Source organism: Triturus cristatus, chromosome 3_2 (assembly GCF_964204655.1).
Source record: "Triturus cristatus chromosome 3_2, aTriCri1.1, whole genome shotgun sequence".
Taxonomy (NCBI): domain Eukaryota; kingdom Metazoa; phylum Chordata; class Amphibia; order Caudata; family Salamandridae; genus Triturus; species Triturus cristatus.
Window position 1 is genome coordinate 827,107,770 of NC_140584.1, and position 26,333 is coordinate 827,134,102.

General features: G+C 47.7%; 1 protein-coding gene across 5 annotated transcripts in view; it reads right to left on the reverse strand.

Moving 5' to 3' along the window:
* The window catches only part of INPP5K (inositol polyphosphate-5-phosphatase K), a 501,130-nt gene that overhangs the window by 208,827 nt on the left and 265,970 nt on the right, over positions 1 to 26,333 (reverse strand). For all 5 annotated transcript variants that reach the window (XM_085649054.1, XM_085649055.1, XM_085649052.1 and 2 more), the window contains one exon: positions 21,204 to 21,320. In XM_085649054.1, the coding sequence (XP_085505180.1) occupies positions 21,204 to 21,320 (117 nt within the window). The remainder of the gene's footprint in view (positions 1 to 21,203; positions 21,321 to 26,333) is intronic.

Below are 26,333 nucleotides of genomic sequence, written 5' to 3' on the forward strand. Positions count from 1 at the left end.
GCCATAGGAGGAACAGGCAAAACTCTTTTAGCTTTTGCTTACCAGCTTTGGATGCACTAAACTACCCATCTGGCTATGCCTGATTTTGAGAAGGCCTTTCCCCTTATGTGGTTCAGAAAAGGCAAAAAACAGCTGCTAGGGTTTTTTAAATGGCTTTGTTTTGTCTATATAGTACATTAAGGCTTTTTTGAAGCCTAAGGTATGAAGAGCCCTTTCTACAACTAAGTCAGGTGGTGGAAAGAACCTGGACGTTATATATACTGGTTAAGGTAGAAAGGATCAACAACCTTAGGAAGAAATTTAGGGTTGGTAGTAGGACCGTCCTATCTCTATGAACCTGAAAGAAAGGTTCTTCCACGGTTAACACCTGGAGCTCACTAACATGCCTTGGTGATGGGATAGCGACTAGGAAAGCTACTTTCCAAGAAATAAATTCTAAGGGACATGACTGGAGGGGCTTGAACTAGGGACCCATAAGTCTGGTGAAAACAACATTAAGATTCCACACAGGGGCTAGAGGCACCCGGGGAGGAATTACTTTCCTTACCATAACACCTTTAATGACTGGAATCCAGAAGAGTGACACATGTTACCTATTTAGGAGACATGCAGGCTAGGCCACAAGTTTGGAGGTGCAGTAGGTAATAAACAATGTACTAAACAATGACTGCCAGGGGGTCAATGTGGTTTGAGAGGCAGTAACAGACAAACCTTTTCCGTATGGCAGCATAGCAGGCAAGAGTAGTTGGCTTGCGTGCTTTCTTAAGAATGTTCATTCTGGAGATAGATTGAGATAACCACATTTTCAGACTTCAGGAGCCACCTGGTTTGTCCATGGTTCGGCGTGAGGAGGTTCGGACTGTTGGGGACCCTCTTGTACTGAACAACCAAATGTTCAAGGAGTGTGGTGAACCAGGATTGTCAGGCCCATGTGGGAGCCACTGGCAGGAGGGTGAGGGCAGTCTTTTGTAGCTTCCAAACCACAAATGGAATGAGGGGAGGCAACTATCCCTGACCAGTTAATCAGTAGTGCATTGCCCATGGACTGTGGATGTGGAAATCTTGGGGCAAAGTTTTGGCATCTTGCATTTTCTGCTGTGGTGAAGAAATCCAGGTCCGGAAACTCCCATCGCTGGACGTAGTGAAAAAGGAGTGCCGGATGGAATTCCCACTAGTTGTCTGCTGAGAAAGTCAGCAAAGTTGTTGTCCACTCCAGGAAGGTATTAACCAATAAGTGGATCCTGTGGTGGAGAGCCCAGCACCAGATGGACTGAGCAATCAGAGAAAGATGAGGGTAGCGAGTGCCCACTGCTTCTGAATTAAATACATGGCTATCATGTTGTCTGTTCGTATGAGGACTACCTTGCCCAGTGAAGGCCTTGAGAGCTAAATGGACAGCTAGCAGCTCCAGATAGTTGATGTGGAGCTCCCTGTGGAAGAGACCCAACTGGTCCTGGACAGTCTGGTTTTGTAAGCGACCCCCCACCACCAAGAGATGCGTCAGTTGTAACAGTGAATTGCGCAACTGGGTCGAGAAATGGGCACACCTGAAACAAGTTGTTGGTTTTTCCCCACAGTGCGGCGACTGATCAACACTATATCCTCCCAATCAACCTCCTTTTGAGACATCTGATGCGATAAGCATCCCTACAGCGGGTGCATGTGCAATCTTGAGTGTGGTACAATGGCAATGCAGGAGGCCATCATGCCTAGGATGGGCATGACTGTCCATACTGTAACCTATTGATTTGGCTTAAAAAGAGGCAGCAACGATTGGAAGGACTGGACTCTTGCCGGACTGGGATAGGCTTTGCCGACCACAGCATTCAGGATGACTCCCAGGTAGGATTGAATTTGAAGGGGCTGGAGATGGGACTTTATAGCGTTGTTGGTAAAGCCCAGTTTGTGCAGGAGGTCTACTGTGGCTTGGGTGTGTGCACAGCACAACTGTTGTGCCCTTTATCAGCCAATCGTCCAGGTAGGGGAATGCCTGGATTCGCTGTCTTCGCAGGTGTGCGGCTACTACTGCAAGGCATTCGGTAAAAACTTGGGCTGCAGTGGTGACCTCGCAGGGCAGAACTTTGAACTGGTAATGCTGACCACTTACTGTGAACCTCAGGTAGCAAAAATGCGCCGGATGAATCAGGATGTGGAAGTCTGCTTCTTTGAGGTCGAGTGCAGCCATGAAGTTACATTGTTGTAGCAGAGATATGAAAACCTGAAGAGGGACCATGTGGAAGTGTTCTGACAGGATGTATTCATTGAGGGGTCTGAGTTCCAGAATCGGCCTGAGGGACCTGTCCTTCTTGGGAATGAGGAAGTAGAAGGAAAACGCCCTTAAGCCCTGTAGGTGCTGTGGCACACGCTCTACAGCCCCCTTGAAGGAGTGCTTGGACCTCTTCCCAAAGCAAACACTGGTGTTCTGGGGAGAGGACATGTCTGTGGGTTGTTATGTTGGGTGGTGTGGAGGTAAGCTCTAGGCAGGAAGCGTGTTGGATGATGTTTAACACCCACCGGTTTGAGGTAAGATGTGTCAAGCAGGGAAAAACATCTGAAGTCGTCCCCCAACAGATGCCATGTGATTGGGGTGGAAGGAGGAGCAAACCATTATTTGGCTGGGGCAGCTCCCTTGGGGGAGCCAGCTTTGCACTATTTGGCACTATTTCCATGATAGGCACCCTTGAAGTAGACCGTTGTGGAAGTTGGTTGGGCAGGCTGGCTGTAAAAGAATGTGGAGGCTTCGGGGGATGTGGTCTTGGAGCCTCTGCAATATGGAGAGCAGCAAAAAGACCCCCGTGGGGAAGGCGTCTGGAAGGCATCCATGGCTTTTGCCATTTTCATGTTGTTTTTGATTTTCTCCAGCATCTCATCAACCTGAAGCCCAAATAGAAGTTCCCCACAGAAAGGCAGTTTGAGGAGATACTGTTGAACATCTAGCTTGAAGCCGGAGACATGGAAAGGGGCATGCCTGTGGAGCAGGACACTAGATTTAATCCCACGAGCAGCGGTGTCAGCAGCTTCTGGGGCACACCTGGTGGTTGTGCTGGAAATCAGTTTGCCTTCTCTGACCAACTTCGGAAGGTGTTGGAAGAGATCCTCCATATTGTCCCAGTGGGCCCGGGCATATCTAGAGAGCAAAACAATTGAATTGGCGATGCATCAATGGTTGGAAGACTGTGCTGTGACTCGTTCACAAGCAGCAACTATTCTTTTACTCTCTTTGTCCAGTGGAGGAGCATCGCCCATGCGCTTAGCATTTGCCTGTATGAAACACCAGGGAATCTGGTGAGAGTTGGCCCCTAACATATATGGGGTTTGAGGGGAAGGCTTTGTACTTTTTGTCAACCCATGAGTTAATAACCCAGACTTCGACCGACTCCTTGAAGATATCAGGAGTGGGCTTGGGCATCCTGTTCAGCATGGTAGATACTGCATAGAATGATGAGCGGAAGAAAGAGTCTCAAAGAGTCAATCCTCCTCAAGGGGTTCTTTATGCAACTGCACGTTGTGGTAAGCAGCAGCCCTACCTAGAACCTCATGGTAAGAAGGTGTGTCATCTGGCAGGGAAGGTTGGCAGGATAGAGGTCATCATCAGTATCCACAGACGGATCTACATCATATTTCAAGGATCTCCCAGTTAGGGTACAATGTAAGTGTCCACCCCCCCATGTCAGAATGGGGTGATCCCCATGGAGTGAAATATAGTGGGTCAGGCGAAGAAGGAGGTGGGGAAGGTTATGGTGGAGAATCTGGGTGGAGTGCAAAAGGGTGGAGGTTGTATGACAGAACCACGCATGCCGTCACTACACGTCCTTAACAACGCATATACCTTTACAATGCATGCCTTTACCTTGCTATATTTTACCACGCATATCCCTTTACCATGCATGCATGTTGAAGGCTGTATCTGACCTGTTTAGGGGTAAATGACAATTTTATTTTTGGTGGTGGTTAAACTGCTCCTGCAGCTTCTGGAGGACTGGTTCGACTGGTATGGGGGCTGTTCTTCTGGTATGCACCAAATGTTTCGTTGCCAGCACCAACTGTGCTTTGAAGAGGATGGTTTCGGGTCCGATGGTCAGGCTGGCACGGAGCCGGAAGCTGGCAGTGCTGAGGATATGAGTTTTAGAATTTTCTCCTGTGCCGAGCCGAAGCCGGCTGTGGTGTCCAAATTTGATGGTCGGTGCCAACCATAGCCTGAAGGCAGTGGCGGACCAGAAGGTTGCTTCTGTGAGTCCATAGCAACTAAATGTTCCTTGTGGGATAGAAGCAAAAAGAACAGAAGATGGAAGGAATGATAAACAATGCTAATTTTCACCACCAGTCACAGATCTGGGTTTAATCCATCGTTTTTTGCCTTACCACGCCCCCCCCCAGTATAGACCCAGCCATATCAAAATGCGTCTTGGCCCTGCTCCACATGAAAACAGTCCAGTCCTCTATAGACCAGAAACAAGTATCCCGGGACCGGTTTCATATTTAGGCCCAGATCTCTGTACTGGGGGTGAATGTTTGACATTGTTCAGCATTCTGTCCATCAATTGTTCTTTTTGCATTCGTCACCGCAAGTGAGACGGGTATGCCGAGACGTGGGTCCCAATCTTGTCATACCACTGAAGTCAAGCTAGCCTGGCTGATGAGGGGGATACCCCGAAACCGGTCCCAGGATGCTGGTTTCCGGTCCAGGGAGGACCTGGTATGGCAGTTCGGGCTGGACTATTCCCATGGGTGAGCCGGGTCAAGAATAATTTGCATATGGCTGGGTCCAAACTGGAATGGCATGATGAGCAAAAAAAGGATGGATTTAGGCCAAGATGTCTGTAATGGGGGTGAATGTTTGACATTGTTCAGCATTCCGTCCATCAATTGTTCTTTTTGCCCTTGTGGGATAGAAGCTCAGAGCAGTGTTGAGGGGGAGGGGGTGCTGTATTCATGACGCGTTGAGCTGTGGGAGGTCTTCGATCTCCAAGTTGGAGAAGGAACTCTCTTTGGGCAAAAAAGCCTCCTGATCAATGGCGGAAGGCTCAGGACGATGTTCTCCCTCGAGGTGCTGGCTGCTGAAGAGGTCTAGAGTATCTTACCTCCACAACATCTCGAGTCGACGGGCCCGGCGCTCTCCAAGGGTCTTCTTCGACCAAAAGGACCGCGACACATCGCAACAAGACCCATCGTGCTTGAATGAGGCAGAGATTACAAAACTGTGGCGATAGGCCTAGGGGGACTTTGCATGACACTGAGTGTAGCATTGAAAGGGCTCCGTTCCATCACAGGCAAAGCATGGTGAGAGGGGACGAGTGGAAGAAAAGAGAGGCCCCAACGAACATACTTTCCTGTCAGTCAAGCGCAGGCTACATGACTCAAACCTTAAATTCTCACTACTGTTCCCAGCCCGCCGCTGGATCAAAGAAAATGGGCAATTGCATTTCTTCACTGACCCTAAAGAGGGCAAGGAGTGAGTAGAGCACCACAATGGTGCTGGTCCCTCTTCGTAACAGACACTACCTACAATCACACAGCCGTCTGAGGAAGGCCGGCGTAGACGCAGGGAGCCATGGGTGTGGAAAGCCTCGCAACCGCCCCATTCTCCGGGCCTGGAGCAGCTAATACAGGAGAGGAGGAGTACACTGCAGGCGGCTTCATTCTGTGACCCTGTTCTTCCATTCTATGCAAAAGAAGATAACAATAAATCCACCAGCGATGAGGGCTCTGCGTCATCTGTCCTACTCCATCGGGGCTTCAGCACACCCCCCATTGTAACTACAAACCACGGATGATATCCTTTAACTGTCTTCATGCCTGCAACTCACACACAAAGCTCACATATTGGGCTCTCTCATTCCTCCTAACCATGTACTGTGCCCTTCACAGGATCTATAGGACTGACTTACTAGTGGTGGGAGCTGCAACCGAGACACACCACACTTCCCCATATACTCTGAGACTTACGCCTACATTCTACCATGTGAGAACCCACACAACTTGTGGCAAGTGAGCAGACTGATAGCTCTGCCTAGAATGCAGACGCCTATGCAGCCCGCTGTCTTGGCAAGAGCGGACTGCCCTCGCAGACCCCCACTTTAGTACAGCCAGATATGGGAACTCATAGAGCTGTCATACATCAGGGATCGATGCACCCACATATCGCACATCATGTTGACTACCCCCACATCAGGTGTCACAAGCTGGCACACGAAGTTCAAGGGTTTGGGCAGGATGCCGTTGCATCTTCGCTCCCTATGATATTTTATGATTTCTGTCATTGTAATTTGTTTGATTAAAGTTATAGTCTGCCCCTGTCTGAAAACCCCACCCTGCACACATCCTCCACAACTACAATGTCTACCGGCACTAACGTCTTAACATGGAATTTCCGAAGAATGCACACTCCTTCCTGAAGGTATGTAATTTACTCATACATGCGTCGCACAAACACACAATTAGCGTTTTTTCACTCCCATCTCACACAAGAGGAAGCTCTACATCTGCAGAAGATGTGTAGGGGTCAAGTATATTCCACCAGTTACTCTACTAATGCTCGAGGAGTCTAGGTGTGGATTCACGCTGGAGTTCTGTTTACACTGTGGCAACCATGACGGCTGCTCTGTGTTTTTTGAGGGCCAATTACATGGCAGCCAGCTGTTTGGTGCTGTCAACATGCCGAACTCTGAACAGGTGGTATTTTTGCTAAGGGTGTCTGGGGTTCTTTCGCGCTGGAGCAGTCTCCCATGGGTGATAGGTGGTGACTTTAATATTGTACTCAATGTGGACCTGGACAGGTCCTTCCCGCCCCTCTGCCACCAAGTGGCCACCTCTAACGCTCCGGCACTGGCAAACTGGCCACAACAATGGCAACTGACTGATATTTGGTGCAGATACAACAGACACGTGAGCGTATACTTGTGTTACTCCCATGCTCATGATCTGCACACACAAATAGACTGGCTCGTCAGCATGACAGATGGAATACCTCTCATCCCACATACCGACTACTTGGGTAGGACACACTCGGATCACAAACCACAGCACTAGTGTTTATGCTGGAACCATGGCCCTTCTCCCATTCCCACATGGCGCCGTCAGGCAACCATACTAGAGGACTCACCATTCAGAGCTTCCCTTGTTTGCTGCCTATCTGAATATTTTGATCTAAACACGGATACCAAGTCCTCCCGCCTAATTTAGTGGGACGCCTTTATGGTGGCAGTTAGGGGACACGGCAAAGACGCACTCCGACTCTGATAAGGCAGGAGAGTACTCATCTGGCTGATAGATCAGTTAGCACCCACGTTACTTTATACTCTTTATACGTTCAGGGACTGATACACACATACTTGCAGAGGGCAATACAAGAAGTTCACATGTTACTACACCTCCCAATACAACTCGACCACTGTTGCCACACTAGTAGACATCAAATCTTTCCTGGCCCCCCTAATCCTCCTCTGTGCACCACCAGATCAGTAAGAGGAACTCAATAGGGATATTACATTACCTGAGGTTCAGGAAGCTATCCATGCCCTGCCATGACAGGACCCCTGGCTACCGCAGGAATTCTACAACGCATACAGTACCCAACTGGCCCCTAGATTAAAGACACTCTATGATGAGGCTCTGGCCAATACTTACCTCCCGCCCATGCCATGTGAGGCCCTCCTCATATCGTTGCCTAAGCCAGGCAGAGATCTGGAGGAGCTGTCCTTTTACAGCCCGCGGGCACTTTATCTGAATATTTTGATCTAAACATGGATACCAAATCCTCCCGCCAAATTTAGTGGGACGCCTTTATGGTGGCAGTTAGGGGGCACTGCAAAGACGCACTCAGATTCTGATAAGGCAGGAGCGTTACTCATCTGGCTGATAGATCAGTTAGCACCCACATTACTTAATACTCTTTATACGTTCAGGGACTGATACACACATACTTGCAGAGGGCAATACAAGAAGTTCACACGTTACTACACCTCCCAATACAACTTGACGACTGTTGCCACACTAGTAGACATCAAATCTTTCCTGGCCCCCGTAATCCTCCTCTGTGCACCACCAGATCAGTAAGAGGAACTCAATAGGGATATTACACTACCTGAGATTCAGGAAGCAATCCATGCCCTGCCATGACAGGACCCCTGGCTACTGCAGGAATTTACAACGCATACAGTACACAACTTGCCCCTAGATTAAAGACACTCTATGATGAGGCTCTGGCCAATACTCACCTCCCGCCCATGCCATGTGAGGCCCTCCTCATATCGTTGCCTAAGCCAGGCAGAGATCCGGAGGAGCTGTCCTTTTACAGCCCGCGGGCACTACGTAACACAGATTACAAAATACTAGCAAAAATACTGGCTGATAGACTGGCTCCTCTGTTCCCACAGCTGTAACACCCTGACCAAAAGTGTTTGTGTCGGCCAAGAACACTTCTCCAAATCTCCGCCGGTTGTTCAATATTCTTATTCATGCCCCAGCCGCATACCCACATTCAGGTTGCCTGGTACTTGACCTAGAAAAGACCTTTGATTCCCAGAAATGGAATTACCTATTCAAAAAGCTCCTTTGCTATGGCTTGGACACACGTTTTGCCCGATTGGTCGAGCTGTTATATACCAGCCCAACAGCCAGGGTCCAGACTGGACAATTAATATTTGACCCAATATCTCTCCACAGTGTCACTCGGCAGGGTTGCCCATTGTCCTCACTGCTTTTCTTACTAGCTATAGAATCCCTGGGCCCACATCCTTAGAAGACAAGGCCAGCAGTGGGGGATACCCCTGAGCAATCAACAACGCTCTGTCACTGTATGCAGAAGACATCCTCCTATATCTCAGGGACCTTTAGGATGTGCCACACATTATAGCGCATATGTTGGACAAGTTTGCGGTGATCTCTGGCTTTAGGGTCAATTGAACCAAATCATCCCTCTCCGTTTGTGGCCATAACACCAGATCCTGCCCTTTAAATCAACAGAATTTCCCTACCATGGCAAACTGCTACGTTCCGCTACATGGGCATCGGCATATATAACACCCTTGTCGACTGCATGGACAGTAATCTGGTCCAAGCAGTAACATTTATATGAGAGCAGATGGCATTTTAGAGGACCATATAGCTTTCAGTAACTGGCTGTGCAGCCCTTACCAAAATGGTTGTCTTACAGAGACTCCTGTACTACTTCGCCAACCTGCCCCTATATATGGCCAAACAGTTTTTGCAGTCCCTTAAACAACTAACCAGAGATTTTATTTGGCATGCTCTACGCAACAGTGTGGCCCTTACTAAACTCAAGCTTTCCCCAGATCAGGGTGTCCTAGGCGTGCCAAACTTTAAACACTTCTACAAGGTCTCTCAGCTGCAATGGGTGGCCAGATGGAGGACACTGAGACAACCTCTCCCCCATGGGATTTACCCTGTATATTGAACTTGTTCCACCCACCCTCTTAGGTTCCTAAACCCCAATCCCTCATGTTACCTGTGGCTTGTCGCTGCTTTTAGAGGAGCCGTTTCCTCACCAGATCAGTAACAGCTTTAGCCATACTGCTTCATGGCTTGCCGCAGGAACTGGGTCACTGACATGAACTGGGAATACACCATGTCCTGGGCTAATTGCTGCGGAGTGAAAGGCCTGATCCTCATCGTATCGAGGATAACCCAAATAGATGGAAGTCCTGAGAGGGAAGAATCAGGTGGGATTTAGGCTTGTTTTTGGTGAAACCCAAGAATGCTAATGTTTTCCCACTGGATAGTCAGCCATTGTCAAGGTGCAGTTTTTGAGATACTGGCTGGGGCCGCTACCCTCAAAATTCCACCTTCCCTTCTGGCTATGAGATTGCTTCTCTGACATCTGCTACCAATGGGGGGTTGCGAATGAAGACTTGCTCCGTCTTGTCTGCACCTGCGAAGCAGTACAGGGCAAAAGGATATAGGTGCCATAAACCCCCTTTCATCAAAGAGGCATACGGTTGCGAAGGCAGACGGTGCCGGCCTGCTTTGATTCGGGAGACCCTCAGTTGAACTTTTGCCTTGTCAAATTTCTGCTGAAGGTGAAAAAAAAAAGATGCCCCACAGTGCGTCCACCAAACCTACAGCGTAAGCAGGGACTTAAACAAGTACTGAACAACACTCTTCAGGTGAGTGGCTCGGGCCAGCAATCAGCTAACAATGAGCAGTGGTCAGTGGCGATCAAAAAGGGAACGCTCCTTGGGGCACCGCACTATGCATGGGGGATCCCAAGAGGCTCGCACAAGTTGGCACGCCGTGCTGTCTCCCTGGGACAATCTACCTTTTCTCTTCCATCGCACCCATTGCACATGCACTTTATCAAGGACACATCACCCTCTCAAAATCCTGAACCAGTTATGACCACCGCTGGCCGCTTCTGGGGGCATAGACTGACCAGCGGGCCCATACAAGTAATCTAAGCAGTCCAACTGTTCCAACCACCTCCTACAGAACATTCTTTTACAATGAAATCCAATGCGACCACCTCTTTGGTATTCAACCTAAATTCTCATGTGAAGGACTTCTCAATTGAGCCTAATCCGTTATGGAAACTAATGGTATCTTGTGTTCTAACATTGTTATCTTATTGTAATGGTCAATGCTAGTGCCCCTGTGGACACAGTTTTTTTTTTTTTAAATTTTTAAAAAACCTTTATTCAGCATGATTACACATTACACAGCCCCATGCCTACAACCATCAAGTGGCCGGCGGCCTGGTACGAGGATGGAGTTTAGAGTTGAACACAGCTGCCTGCCTACAACCCTCTAGGGGCCGGCTGCGGCATATGAGACAATGATAATAGGATGCAAACTCGAAAAAACAGGTCATATTTATTGTGGAAGACTGCACAGTCAGTAATCGTTTCATAGCAGCATATCTCGGGCATGTAAAGACGACTGTCAGTACTGTGTAATGTTACTCCCTCCCTCCCCTTCCAGCACACAGCGCAACATAGCAGTACCATGAGATATATCCATGCCGGAAAAACAAGAGAGTTAGAGGGGGACTAAAGTCTTGTTGCGTGGTGACATCCCAATAATTCCCGCCTCCTCAGTTGGGGTGCAGCCTCAGAGTGAACTGCATGAAAACCTAATGTGGATGGGGTGGAAAGAGTGAGTTATATCTGAGGGTGTGACAACAGATACGTTTGAAGGGGACCCCAAATGTCAATTGGCCGGGATGCGGAAGGGAGGAGTTCTGCGTATAGAAGCACATTGTCCTGACAATGAACCATGTCTTTGATCCAATCCTTAAATTTGGGAGCTCTACCCCTCCCCCATCTACAGGCTACGAGTCTCTTAGCCATGAGAAGGGCGATAGTGACAAATCTACGGTTCGGTTTCTTAATAGTTTTGGTGTAGCCCAATAGTGCCTGCGTCGGAGAGGGTGCAAGAGGGACGTCAATCATTTCGGAAATTCCGGAATACACATGTTGCCAGTAAGTGGCTAATTCCTGGCATCCCCATGCCGTATGAAGGAAGTCTGCCGCGGGAGCATGGCAGCGCCAGCAGAGATCTTCCTCTCTGAGACCCACCCTGTGCATGTGCGCAGGAGTACAATACAGCCGATGTAGGAATTTATAGTGAATCACCCTAAACCTACTGCTGGAGGAGATTTGTTCGGTTTGCAAGCAACAATAGCTCCAGAGCTCGTCATCTATGGGCTGACCCAATTCCTCCTCCCATTTGGCCCGTGCTCTACAAGGCAGGGAATCTGGTGAAGTGCGTAATGAGTGGTATAAGGTGGAGACCGCGTGTGAAGGAGTGACAGCCTTGAGTAGTTGATGGAGGGGCTCTAAAATAGGTGGTTCACTAGGGAAGTCCCCCGTCAGTGCTCGGATACCACTACGAAGCCTGATGTAAAGGAATGTGTCCATGGAGGTTGGGGCAGTGTCATTGAATAAATGTGTCAGGGAGCGGAAGAGGCCATCATGATAGAGATCCCCCCATGTGTTGATATGGAATTTGGCCATAAAGTTTTTAAACAATTGTTCTTGTAAGAGGGGCAGTTGGGGGTGATATGCCAGGGGAAGCAATGGAGAATAGAGCAGTGTCGTGTCGGTGAGTTTCGCTATGTATCGCCACGCTAGAATGGAGCTGGAGATAGTGGTGCGGTATGCCGATCGTGTCTCTGGCGCACTAAATATCGCCCCTGTCAAAGGGATAGGATCCGCCAGCCAATGTTCCACAGCTGTCTGTGGTAAGAAGGGAGTGGGGTGGATCCAGTGGTGAATGAAGTGGGCTTGTGCGCTGTAATAGTACAGCTCAAAGTTCGGCAGGTCCAACCCCCCTGCACGAAAGGACGAGTCAATGTCTCCCAACTGAGACGCGGCCTCTTTCCTCCCCAGACCAGTCGAATAAGCTCAGAGCGCAGGAGTTGAAAAAAGGACCGGCCAGGGTAGTAGGGGATATTTAGGAAGAGGTAGAGGAGCTTAGGAAGGACCACCATCTTGATGAGGGAGGCTCGGCCTGCGAGGGAGAGAGGCAGCGTGATCCACCTGGCCACGCAGGTCTGAATGTGATCAAAGGTGCGACCATAGTTCAGCCGCATCAATTCCTCCCGGTCACGAGAGAGAAGTATGCCTAGGTATCTGACTTCATCCTCCTCCCAGCGTAAGGGGTATTCCAGCTGGAACGGCCGAGCAGCCGCGGTAAGCGGAAAGACAGTGGACTTGCCCCAGTTAATATGAACCCCAGAAAAGCCCGCGAAGCGAATAAACTCCCGAAGGATGGGATGGAGGTTAGTGGCGGGATCCCGGATTTATAGTGTGATGTCATCCGCATATAAGGAGATTAGCACCTCTCTCTGGAGACAACGCAACGCCTTGTCTCGGTGATTTTGTCGGAGCCGGGCAGCCAGCGGTTCCATCGCTACCGCAATCAATAACGGGGATAGGGGGCACCCCTGACGGGTGCCCCGCGAGATCGCGAAAGCCTCCGATATCCGCCCATTTATCCCCACCCTAGCAATCGGCCGGTCATACAGGATATCGATCCAGCGTGTGAAACCCAATGGGAATCCCATATTGCGCAGTATACAGTGCAGATAGTCCCATTTCAGGGAGTCAAAGGCCTTGGTGGCGTCCAAGAAGACCGCCACCAATGGCAAGTCAGGGTCTACATTGTGCATAATGGAGAAAAGCGTCCGAAGATTATTGGAAGTGGCTCTGCCAGGAACGAACCCAGCCTGATCCGACAGCACCAGACCGCCCAGTAACAGCTGTAAACGGTTGGCTAGAACCTTGGCCAGAATTTTTGCGTCGCAGTTAATTAAAGAAAGAGGGCGGTAAGAATCGCAAGAATGAGGCGGTTTACCCGGTTTTAGTAGGGAAGCAATCAGCGCTTCCTGCATTGATGGGGGGAGCGCACCAGACTCATGTGCCTCCAGAAAAACTTCCCGGAGCACCGGAGCTAGGATATCTATATAGGCCTTGTAGAAATCCATGGGCAACCCGTCTAGACCGGGGGCCTTTCCAGGTGCCATCTGATTGATTGCATCTCTGATCTCGTCCAGGCCTATGGGTTCCGCCAAGAACTCACGCTGACGATCCGAGAGCCAACCCAGGGTGAGCTCTCTCAGGTAGTCGTCCATGTCCAGCGTGCCAACTCTGGTGGAAGAGTAAAGTGTAGAATAGTGTGTAGTGAAAGCCGCCAAGAGCGACTGTGTGTCGCGTATGGGAACCTCCTCTTCCCCTTGAAGTTCTAACACAAAATTGGAGCCACGTATCGGCCGCAACACGCTCGCAAGGGATCTACCGGGACGTTCACCCTCCCCGTATGCCCGAGCCCTGAAGTATTTGCCCCTGAAGCGGACCTCTCTGTCAGCAGTGGAAGTGTATTCTGACATCGCCGTCCGGTACTGCGCTTGCGCATCCGTGTTGACGGCAAAGTCTGGACTAGTTTCCAGGGTATGTAGCGTGGATTCTAAATTATGTAGTGTGGCGCGTAGGGTCTTTAACACCCCGGAACTCTTAGAGATGCAGACTCCCCGAATCGTGACCTTCAGTGCTTCCCAGAGGGTTGCCACGTGGTCTACCGATCCCTTGTTACGGGAAAGAAAGTCTTCTAGTTCTTGACATAGCTCGGATCGGAACAGTTCATCGAGTAAGATATTGGGCTGAAGTCGCCATGTCGGGGATCTACCCATTATGTCTGGTAGGCGGAACTTGGCGAGCACTGGAGAATGGTCAGAGAATGTGCGGCCTATGTTTTGTACAGTAACCAGGGAGGGGGCCAGTGCCCTATTTACCATGATGTAATCTAGTCTGGCCCATGTGGCATAAGCATTATTCCAGTGCGTGCCCTCCATGGAGGTCGGGTGTAAGTGGCACCAGGTATCCACGACATCTTGAGTGTCGCATATGTCCCTCAGGTATTTGTGTGTGTTATCATAGTGGCAAGCAGAGGGGTTGGATCTATCCATGGCAGGGTCTAAAACAGCGTTGAAGTCACCCCCCCAGATGAGGTGCGTGGAGCCTACCTCACAGATCTTGTTCCAGAGAGCAATGAAGCTGCGTGGGTCATCGGAATTAGGACCGTAAGAGCAGGCCAGGGTAATAGTCTCGATGCCTATCCTGCCCCACGTTATACAATATCGGCCCTCTGTGTCCTTGGCTGTACCCAGGGGAACATAAGGAACCCCGCGTTTTAAGAGAATAGCAGTGCCTCTTGCATAGGATGAGTATGATGCAAAGATCGAGTGCGCAGCCCACCTAGCAGCAAAGGATCCCCTACGGAGAGGGTCCATATGTGTCTCCTGTAGGAAGACCACCTGAACATGCAGTCTATCCAAAGCACCCAAGATTTTCCGCCTCTCCCTCGGGTCTCCCAATCCCCTGACATTCCAAGAAATAGCGGTGAGCAGTCCCCCCCCATCCGGTTCAGTGTGTGTGGCGTGCGTTAGGTCCGTGGACACGGGAACTCCAGGTCACTAAATCCACCCGGTGGCTGACCCAGACATACAGCCAGATAGTAAGGGCGGCATACTGTGCTATGTCAACAAATATGCGTGTAATGCTCATGCCGAAAAAAAGCAACAAACTTGTAACAAACCCCTGAGAACCCACCCACCCTCCCACTCCGACATCCCAATCATGCCGGGCATCTTCCCCACCCCTCACAAACCTACAATGTTTTGTCATTTACTCATTGGGGAACACCCAAGTGGGGGACACCAGGGGTCCAGACCAGCCATCCCACTCCCCCGATATCGCACCCGCTATCCCCTGGAGCCTAGACCCAGTGGAGAAACACGGGAGGGGGAGGTTGGTGCCAGGGCGCAATCAAGTTAAAAGATCGTCAAGGAACCATCAAAAAAAATAAGGGAGGGCAAGGACTGATAGGTGGTAGCTCCACCATAGCGGCGAGCGCACAGAGTCACATGTGGAGCAGCAATTTAACTTCACAGAAAAACAGGCAGAGGCAAAACAAGTATACATCGAAAGAGTAACATAAGCGGAGCTTAACGGCAGCTGGAGATCCCCATTCAGTCAAGGGCAGAAGTGGGTGATCGGGATCTCGCACTCCCCGAAGGGGAGTGAGCCAGTTCAGTAGATCGTTTGTGGTCTTTCAGAAAAAGTTCAACTTGGGCAGGATCCTGAAATATGTGGGGCTTGCCATGATGGACAACCCGTAGCCGGGCCGGGTATAACATGGAGTATTGAATGCCATGTTGATGTAGTCGTTTCTTAACCTGTCCAAATTTGCAACGTGCATCTTGTACAGATCAGATTGTGTAAAGTCTGGAAACAAGGAGAGCGTGGTATTTTCGAAGAGGACTGGTTGTTTTTCTCTGGCGAGTCGCAGAAGGGTGTCCCGATCCCTGTAATTCAAAAAACGGATGACTATAGGTCTTGGGGGCGCTCCGGGCACGGGGCGAGGGCCCAAAGTGCGGTGAGCCCGTTCCACCACCAGCTGGGGAGAGAAGGCGTCCGCGCCAAAAAGGTCGGAGAGAAGCTTCTCGATGAAAAGTTCCATCTTGCCCACGGAGGTAGTCTCTGCTAGACCAATAAGGTGTACATTGTTTCGGCGCGATCTCGCCTCTAAATCCTCATTTTTGTCAGCGATCACCTTCAGCAATCGCTCCATCTGCGATACCTTGGACGTGGTGACCGTTGCGCCATCTTCCAACCCAGAGACCCGCTGTTCCGCCTCCTTAAACCGCTCCTCGTGCTGGTCCAGTCTATGCACCACTGAGTCCAGGCGGCGCGACATACCATCGATTTTGGCGTCAATGGAGGTGAGGCTGGTCTGCATGTTCAGGAGGAGCGCTTTCCAATCCACCTCTTCTGTGCCGCCTCCCGCAGAATCATCGTCTCCCGGCGGAAGGGCATGGGATTTTTTTGGTTGGAGCCTCGAATGGAAGCCGGGATTGTTTGGCATGTTTGGCATCTGTCTTCCCCATGTTGTCGGTCGCCCCCCCGGCCTCGGAGCCCGATCCCCAACACGGAGCAGCCCCACCAATATAGTTAGGGCCTGGACGTGTATGGCAGGGAGAGAGCCGGGCTGCACCCCGGTCACCACCGACAGCGACCTGCCTGCGAAGCTTGCGAAGCTGGTAAGTCGGAGGGCCCACAGATATCCACCATGCGTCGGAAGCAGTAGTTCTTGCCAGGAGGATGGCCACGAGCCCAGGGGGTAGTTTCAATCAGGCGCCTCCTGCGCTGATAGTATCGCACTGATAGTATCGCGGAGAGCCAGGACAGGTAGCGGAGTCCTCGTTTCTAGCCCTGTGGTGGGGGGGGCGTCAACAGCAGAGATAACGCACCCACCGCCGCACCCAGGGCCGTCCGGAGCTAGATGGGGCACTCCTCGCCAGCCCCGCAAGGCATGCTCCGGCCCACGACGGCAGTCCCGCAGCTCCGCGTCCCCCTCCGAGCCCCAGCTCACCCTCGTCTTACCGGTGTGTCTGGAGGTCAGCGATGGGCAGGGGGAAGCCACCGCAGGAGCGTCCGGCGCCGGTATCCGCTCTCAGCCTCGGCTGCGCTCTGCGGCCTAGCGCACCCGTCAGATCCCCGCCGCAGCGTGTGCGCGGCAGCCGGCCCACTCGCATCAGCCGAGCAGTCACAGTGGCCGCGGGGGATGTCGGCGGTCTTTGCTGGCGAACCACCGGACAGAACGCTCTCTAAGTCGGCGGGACTGGTCTGCGTCCACTGCCCATCGAATAGGGCTGGTCAAAGTCGTGTCCCTCAGACGTAGGATGGGCTAATGGAGATTCAAAGAGCCTGGCGGGCGAGAGCCTCACGGATGTGCGGCCATGTTGGTCTGGCGCCCTCTAGCGCCCCCCCGTGGACACAGTTTGAAAGGCAGGGCCGCACAAGACAAAATAAGTGAGGCCGGCTGCACTTTCTTTTAAATTCCACTCACAGACACACCTGCACAGCGAAACACCGGTGCGTCCATTACTTTGCACAGTGAAATTGTAATGCATCCACTGTTTGGAGTTTTTTTTTATTCGAAGAGTTTTTCAGATTATAATTTGGTAGCTCATGTATGTGACATATTATCTAAGCCCACGTATTTATGGAGACCAATGGTATTTTGTGTTTTAAAAATGTTCTTTTATTGCAATGGTTTTAAGTAAGTACGCAAATAATAAAAATCTTAAATCTTAAGGTCGTCCACAACTGATTGCGCAAAAACCGCCATCAGCAGCCAGTCATCGAGGTACGAGAATACAGCAACTCTTGACTTCTGAAGATGAGCAGCAACCACCGCCATCAGCAAGGGGTGATGGTAAGACCATAGCGGAGCCTGGAAAACTGAAAATGCATCTGGCCCATCCAGAACTGCAGGGAACACCTGTGGGACTGCAGGACAGGTATCCGAAAATACATGTTCTACAAGTTAAAGGACACTATCCGCTTACCCGGGTCCAGAGCAGATAGATCTGAGCCAATGTGAGGATTCTGAATCTGTCCTTCCGTAGGAAGGCGTTGAGGGGAGAGAGGTCCAAGATAGGCCTGAGACTCGCATCCTTTTTCAGGATGAGCAAATAGTGAGAGTAACAACCCTTACCTTTCTCAAAGTCTCTCTCTACAGTACTCTGAAGAGCAAGCGGTGTACCTCCTGTAGCAGGATTGACAGACACTCTTCTGAAACCCATTTTGTTGTGGGAGGAATATTAGGCTGGAAGGAAAAAGAATGAAGGACATAATCATTTTGAATAATTTGCAAGACACATCTGTTGGATCTGATGGTTCACCAACCAGAAAGGAAGTGACAGATCCTGCTGCACACTGGATGGGCATGTGCCACTGAGGGCACACTAAAGCAGTTTGTTGAGCATGGCAGTGGGGGAAGAGGAGTTGGGAGACTGGTGCCCATGCTGGCAACCACACTGTATGCCGGATCCATGGTTTCAGCTCCAAAAGGACTTGGCTGTCTGATCTGATGCATCACTGGTTTGGGAAGATGTCTCTGTCTATACACAAGAAATCTCAAGTAGCCCCTAAATGTCAAACTGGTGCAGGAATCTTTGGCAGAGGCTAACAACTCCAAAGAACAAGCTGTAGCTCTATTGTCTTTAAAGCATTTGAGTGGAGTCTGTTTTCTAACCAAAGAGATGGGCCCAATTAAAGGGCATGCCCATCAGTGAAGCCTGCACATTGTCAGACAAACCAGTGAACCTCATCGAGGCATGATGCTGAAGGACCACAATGGTATCAACAACCCTACCAGGGCAAACTGTGGTACCCACACCTGCGCAGATAACATATTTTGCAGAGTCTTGCACATTGTTGTGTTGTATGAGCCAAAAAGGCCTTACGATCTTCTAGGACTGCCTACAAGAATTCACTGGCTATGTCCCATAGGGCAAGGGTATATCAGCATAGTATATACATTGCGTTTACAGACTGCAATGTCACACTGACTGAAGAAAAGATAGGTTTGCTAAAGGCATCAATCCTTTTAGATTCTCTATCCTGATGAGTGATGGGAATTAGGATTCCCGTTACTGATTGAGGCCTGAACAAAAAAGGCTCTCTTGAGTAGGGTGCTTGGTGAGAAAATCTGGGTCACTAGACGCTGGTTTATGACGTCTGTCCAGCTGTCTGTAGGCAGGACGGCTAGAACATGGTTTCAACCAACTAGCCATCAGAGTATTAGTGAGGGCATAAATAACGGAAAGTAAAGGCTCAGAAGTTTCTCGCCCGGGCTGCAGTTTATGTCAAAACATTTGCTTTAATCTCAACAGAGAGCAGTGGAAACTCTAGCACCTTAGCTGTCCACGAACCACCACAGCAAATGAGGCACTCTCCTCTGTTGGTGTCCCAAGTGGTGAGTCAAACTCTGGCTGAGACAAGGTGCCAAGTCCACTGGCATTTTGTAAATGAAGTTATACAGTGCATTCAGCGTAATAAGAGAGAGTAAGTCATCCCCCTCACCATCATCATCATCAACATCAACATCTTGGGGTAGCCCCTACTCTGACACAGGATCAGAGTCAGAGAAAAAATAATGGAGCCTCTGCTAATAGCTGCAACACAGTGGAGGCCCAGGGTTACAATTAGGAAGCATGCTCATCAACTGCACTTTTGTAGTTTCATAGCGCAATATCTTTGAGTTTAGGGTTCTGTCATGGGCATCAGCACTGAGTCATCCTCCGGCGTTGACACCGGCGTCGGGTATTGCCATGGATTGTGAGGCTGGCAGGAAAGTTAGTATAGGCCAGGCAATGGGGACCAAGGTAATAGACGTCGTTGGAGGTGGGACCTGCTGACAGTAAGTTGACTTGAGGCCCTAGCGAATTTGTGAGGTCTGAAGGCACACCAGAGGGACCCGGAAGGACACTGAATATTCAGAATATGGCTGCTTTGAAGGTCTCAATCTAGTTCTGGGTTGAAGATGGCATGAGGAACTCGAGGCACACCAGGATCGGGTAAGGAATCAGCTTAGTAACCACCGACTTCAATGGAATGTTACTATCATTCGAGTCGGGACTTGGAAGATGGGGTTGATTACTGCTTCACTTTTTTATGCTTGCATTTGGACTTGGATTTACAAGAGGACCCTGAGAGAGAAGTGTAATGGTTGAGGGTACAGCCCCAGGTCTGAGACCATAGCTAGGCCTTTGGGGAGCAGGACCTACGTAAAGGTCACAACTCCTTCTTATGTTCAGCAACATATAGCTTTGCCTACAGATCTGAAATCACCTTCGGATGCATGAGGGCGCACTTGTCACACAACTTAGGCCCTCCTAGTAACCCAGGAAAAGCTAAATTAGTGCAAGATTTTATAATTAATTTTGTACCACCTGATTATAAGGGAATTTCCGTATCTCCAAGTGCATGAGGAAAATACTTATGGTATCTTAATATGCCACATTCCATCACCAAAATCACTCCTTTCTATGTTCTAAAGGGTCACAATAGTTATTTTGAGCTTATTCCAGTATGTATGAAGCTTGAGGAAGATGCGATCAAGAATAATTTAGGGATAGTACAAGAGAAGAGTAAATTGCGGTACGATAAGAAACAATGTGTGAATGAGTTAGATGTAAATGTAATGGATGTAGTTAGGGTCATGTTACCTGATCGCATGAGGATTAAAAGTGGGGTCAGATTCATTGACCAGAGAGTGTTGTTGATGCTTTAAACTCTGATGTCAAACTGGACCCCAACAAGCGGTGGAATAAGGGCCATGCAGTATGCTACAATAACAAGGGTAAAGAGGATACTGTGGTATGTCATAAAAACAAAGACAAGAACAGTAGAGCATAAGAGCAAGGAACCTGAGTTCCAAAAGGCACTTCCGCATAACCTGTATGTACACCAGGCACATAAGGAGACACTCTTTTGGAGGTCGCAATAGGTGTGATTTGAACGTAGCGCAGGAGACCCTCTATATAGTTTGTTCTATCTGTGTGCTGTCCTAAATGGAGTAGGTGTGTTGTGTCTAGTTCTGTCTCCTGGATCTGGTCTTGTGGGGCTCTCTCATGCTATGTTTTATCACATGGTACGTTTGCGGCAGAATGTGAAGCTGTTACATGTGCGGGGCGAGAGTTAGGTGGATGTTGGCAGCAGGTCGAAAGTGAGATGAGCAGCAGGCTTTGTCGGTGTCCTGTTGGACCAGAATAAAGAATCTTGACAGTTCATCAGTCTCCCTGAATCTTCTCACGGCTTGACCTCCAACAAGGACTCAGCTCAGAGCGCATTAAGTGGCATGTATTCCGGGAGCTCAGATGTTCAAAAAGAAATTGGACTTACCCAGTATCCATAAATGCCAGTGCGGGTGTAGTTGGTGTGAATATCCTGAATGAAGGGAATGTGCTGGTGCTTCACAAAGATCAGTAGAAGAAGGCCTTGAAGACGGAGGGAGGCAATCTGAAAGAAAGCACAAGGGGTGAAACAGTAAGTATATAAGGTCAAAGCGGGTTCTGTGCACTAAAAAGACAGCGGCTACAGCATGCTTTGTACGCATAAATGGCATTGACTTGAATGAGGTCAGTAGATATAGAAAATAGATGTCAAAGAGAGAACTGTGCAAATGAAGAAGAAATAGCGGAACAAGCTCTCTGAAGAAGAGAGACCGCCTTCATACAGAGAGAAAAGAGAGGACAGAGTAAGCTCCGTACTTTCCAAAGTGATAGGCCAGAGAGAGCTTCGTACACAAAGAAATCAGAATGAACTCTGTACATAAAGGGAAGGGGCCAGAACAGGTTCTTTAATATCATACGGGAATGTTTGTTCATGCTGGGAAGCCAAAAGCAAGCTCTTTACATTCTGAAGATGGGCTGTAGCAAGATCTGTACCCGCAGAGCAGAAATGTTGAAGCAATTTAGAGAAAGGCAAAGATGCTAACACGGCACAATAATGGCAGGGAGGACAGACAGACAACTCCATGCAGCAATTGATGGAAATCAAGGAGGTATATACAAAGGAGAGAAGCTGAAGCGAGTACTGTACCTATTGAGATGAGAGACCAGGGGAAACATGGTACATACAAAGGCAACAGCAAGCTCCAAAAGAGACCAGAAACCAGGTATAGTGCTATGATAGTGACAGACGCGGAATCTCCCTACACAATTATAAACAAGGAAGTATGGAAAAATAAATTTGTTGAAAGCTAAGGTGAGGAATTAGAAGCCCCTGATATCAAACTTAAAAGCTTTGTGGGCAAACTATAGATATAGTTGGTTTGATGAAGTTGTTCTTCACGTTTATGAACAGGGAAGGTTAATGCAAACTTTATGTGTCAGAATAGGGACCATTAGTGTTAGACACATGAATGAATCAGGGCGAGTTTGGTACGGTTGAAGATCCAAACAGTCCAGAACTGGTGTTATTATTATTCAGAAGAATGAAAAGGTTAGGCAGGAGATGTTAAACGGATGCCACTGATTTTCAGGCAAAACTGGGTAATTACAGGGATTTCGATACCGGATTGTGTTAAAGAGACATATTGTACAAGGTATACATAAAGTGAGAAAATACCTACAATCATCAAGGATGAAGTTGCCACAGAAAAAAAAAAATTACGAAGGGCCGCATAATAGAACCTGGACAATCCTCAGACTCAGTAGCTCCGTGTGTAGTGGCATGATGTGCCAATGGAAAGTTGGGGTTATGTGTTGACCTGAGTTGAGGCTGTGTACTAACAAGAAAATATCTTTGTAGATCAATTTAAATTACCATGGATCAATGAACTGTTGTTGTTAACCAAGTGGTTTATGTCCATTGACCTCATTGCTGTGTATCATCAAGTACTGTCACATCTGGAAAGTAGGTTTTATTACTGCATTTGGATGCTTTCAGTTTGAGATAGAGTCATTTGGATTAGCTTACTGTAGAGGTAATGTTTCAAATATGTGAATTATTTTTCAGGATGACTTTCTAGTAATAGGTAAATCAAAGTCAGAGAATGAAACTAAGCTTTAAGCTTTAACACGTGTTGTCAATTTTACGAAAGAAAGGTCTCACTGAAAAATACAGTAAATTAAATTTGCAAGGGAAAGTGTTATCCATTTGGGCCATAAAATGAGCAACGAGGGTATCAGAATCAAGAAGGAGTCAGTTGAAGCCATAAAGGGCTCTCCTACCCCTAAAAGTAAAGATGACGTGAAGGCATTTTTGGGACTTGCTAAATTTTACTCTATGGCTTTTAATAAATAAGAGTAAATGTGAATGGTCTCTGCATTGCCAAAAGGCAATCCGGGTAACCAAAGAAGACATTTGTTTAGCCCCACCTTAACAAGAATTTGATCGAAACTGTAACAACATGGTCACCACTGATGCCAGGATAAAGGTTTAGGTGCCTTATTGACGTAAGTGTACAAGTTGGGAAAGGAAACTGTTACTGCTTTCTTTAATCATTCTCTGATTACCAGAGAACAGAATTATTGCATTATTGAACAGGAAACTCCAGCATGTGTTTAGAAAATTTTCATCAACACACATGTGGTTTAACGCACTGACCTCAAACCTCTACGAAGGAACTCACTACAAATATTTTGCATAATGCCTCTCCATGTTTAGCTCCCACACCTGTTAGATTGCTCAATTAAAACAATTAAGTACTGCACATGTTTGGAGTAAGAAATTAGATTGCAAACTTTCTTAGTCACATGCCTTTACTTCTAGAAAAAACCCGAAACGAATTGGAAAAATGTTGCTCTGCGGAACTGTGTGAGGAGGAAGTAAAAGCTATATCCAATGAGCAATGGATGCTCAAAGTAAGAATTCATTGTTAGGAGAGGTTTGCAAGATGATAAATGAGAGAAGGGCTTTGAAGAAAGTACTGAATGAAAAACTACAAAGATCTTGGAAAGTTAGGCATGAATTAACTATAGAAAATGGTAAGGTGATGAGAGATGGGCGTATAATTCCACCAGAAATATTAAGGGCAAACCAATTAGACATCTGTCACTATGGAAATTTGGGTATTATCAAAACCAAGCACCAGATGAAAAGTTTATGTAGGTGGCTTCGTTTAGACAAGGCTATTGAAAGGAAAGTGAGGGACTGTTTACACTGCAAGAATTCGGAGCAGTCCCAGTATGCCATGGGAAAAACTAGGTAAAGATATAACAGGACCAGTCTTAAGTAAGAATGAAGAACAGAGTTAGACTGCTGATGATATGGACCATTCCTCAAAGTGGCCAGAAACTGAAGTCATAACCAGAGGTGATTGCTGTGCAGTCATTAAGTTTTCAGATAAGGTATCTGCCGAGGAAGGTCTACTGAAGAATATAATTGACAGTGACAGTGGATCACAATTCATGTCTGACGCTATCTAAATGTCTTTAAAAATCGCTTTATCATCCCGGGGGCGATGGCCCTCTACATTGCTTTAATAGATTCATTAAGGAATAATAACATTTGTCATAGAACAGCAGTATAGGCTGGGAAAAGGAGGCAATGTGCATGTTACGGCATAAAGAGCCACAATTGCTTTTCCACAGGCCATAGCACAATCGATCTTATGAAAAGGAGAACTCCTCTTTCAAAAGACAATGTGGGAAAGATGTGAAAATCGAGGAAAGTGAAATGGTCACCTGAAGCATTGAGGGAGAATTTTAGAAGTCCACATGTAGCCTAAAAAATAAGTAAAGTGATGAACATAACACAAATCCTGTACCAATTGATATAGATTAAATAATAAAAGTGAAAAGAGATGGTAAAACCAAGAAAGACCAGTACAAATTCCCCAACCAATAAAGGTAATTAAAAATGTTCATAGTTTTGGCCTTCTTAGTGATGGTAGAATGTGGTGTTTAAAACTTATCTCAAGGAATTAAAGAAAGGATATTAGCAAAAACAAACCGAAATACAATAAATGTTGGTGGATAGAACAGTGTGGTACTAGTGTAAATTTGAGGCATCATAATAAGATTGTACCTGAAGAAGAGAATCATCAATTTGATCACTATAAAGAATACCATTAGACAGGATTATGGGTGGCCAAGGTAAAAAGTATGGAAGATTCAGAAGAGTGGTGGGAATGTTACAACCCAATGAATGTGCAATCTTCATGCCCATGCACACTGTGACAACAGAAGGAATGTTACAACAAAATTAATTTTCAATCTTAGTGCTCATTCTACTATTGCTCAATTTTATTTTTCATTCTCAGTGTTTATTTTGCTATTGTTCTATTTTATGTATTTCTTGTGTTTGTCTCTTCCATCAATCATTTCTTTCTCTCCTTATTCCACTATCCTTACTTCTGTGCTCCCTTCTCTTTCTTCTCATTGCAATGTCTTCAGGAGCATGAACACCAGCAGTTTGCATGTCATTGTTATCTAATATTACCATTTACACATAATACTGTTATAGACCTCATAAGGAAGATCAGGGTATAACGTGAAACTTTTCTTCAGGTGAGTCTCCAGTGCTTAGCTATCCTAGTGACTATAATATACCTTTTGCACAGTTATAAAACTATGAGACAGACAAATGCACATTCTCTTTTATATCTTCACACTTTTAGGTATTGGGCTAACAAATGTTAAAGAGATGGCATTTGCGTTTTGTTCAGGTGTGATTGCGAGAAACAAGGAAATTGATTTTTCCTCCCGAATACATGATACAGCACACAAGGTATACTAATGGGTTATTAATGAAGACAATAAGGAAGTTCCTTTTACAGAAAGTTCCTTCAAATGATACCAGTCTTACTAGTCTGTTTCAGTTTTACTTGCAGTAGCCCTTAATATACTTTAAACAAAAGAAATGAGTACTGATGCCATTCGCGCACCCCTAGACTGCATGGTGAGTGAGTGGATGACAGTTGAGGCCCTCCCACTTATCTCCTTTTATAACTGCACCTGGGCTGTAAAACCACACTCAAAGATGCAAGGAGATAATGGGGAGTGGGTCTCTGTCCCCGGCCTCTGCACGCCATGAGAGAGAAGAGAAGAGAATCCATTTACCAGGGGCTGGGAGAAATTAATACAGCTGATCCCCTGTCTACATTCTGAGAGATGTTGGCCTCTTAATGTAATTGGTCCTAATGTGATGATGGGGTTCGGGAAGCAGTGGAGACCCGCAAGAGCCTCTAATCACTTTACAGGTGGTGCAGACCTTAACTGTTTCTCAGGTACATGCAAGACTACCTCATCTAATTCCGTGTTTTTTTTTTTTTTGCGCATTCTAGATTTGTAGTCTTGATGCTTATTGGGATAAACAAGACTACATGTTCCAGAATGCAAAACAAAAATCTGGATTGGGTTAACTACTCATGTGTACACTTGGGAAACTTGACAGCTCTGTGAGGTGATGGTCTGGTAACAGTGGCATGCGGTCTAAAGCCCCAGGTGGGATGGAGGTTTACAATCTCAGTACTAATGCCGTACATGAGCGATAAGGGAATTGGTTGTAACCTCTACAGTCCCCCAC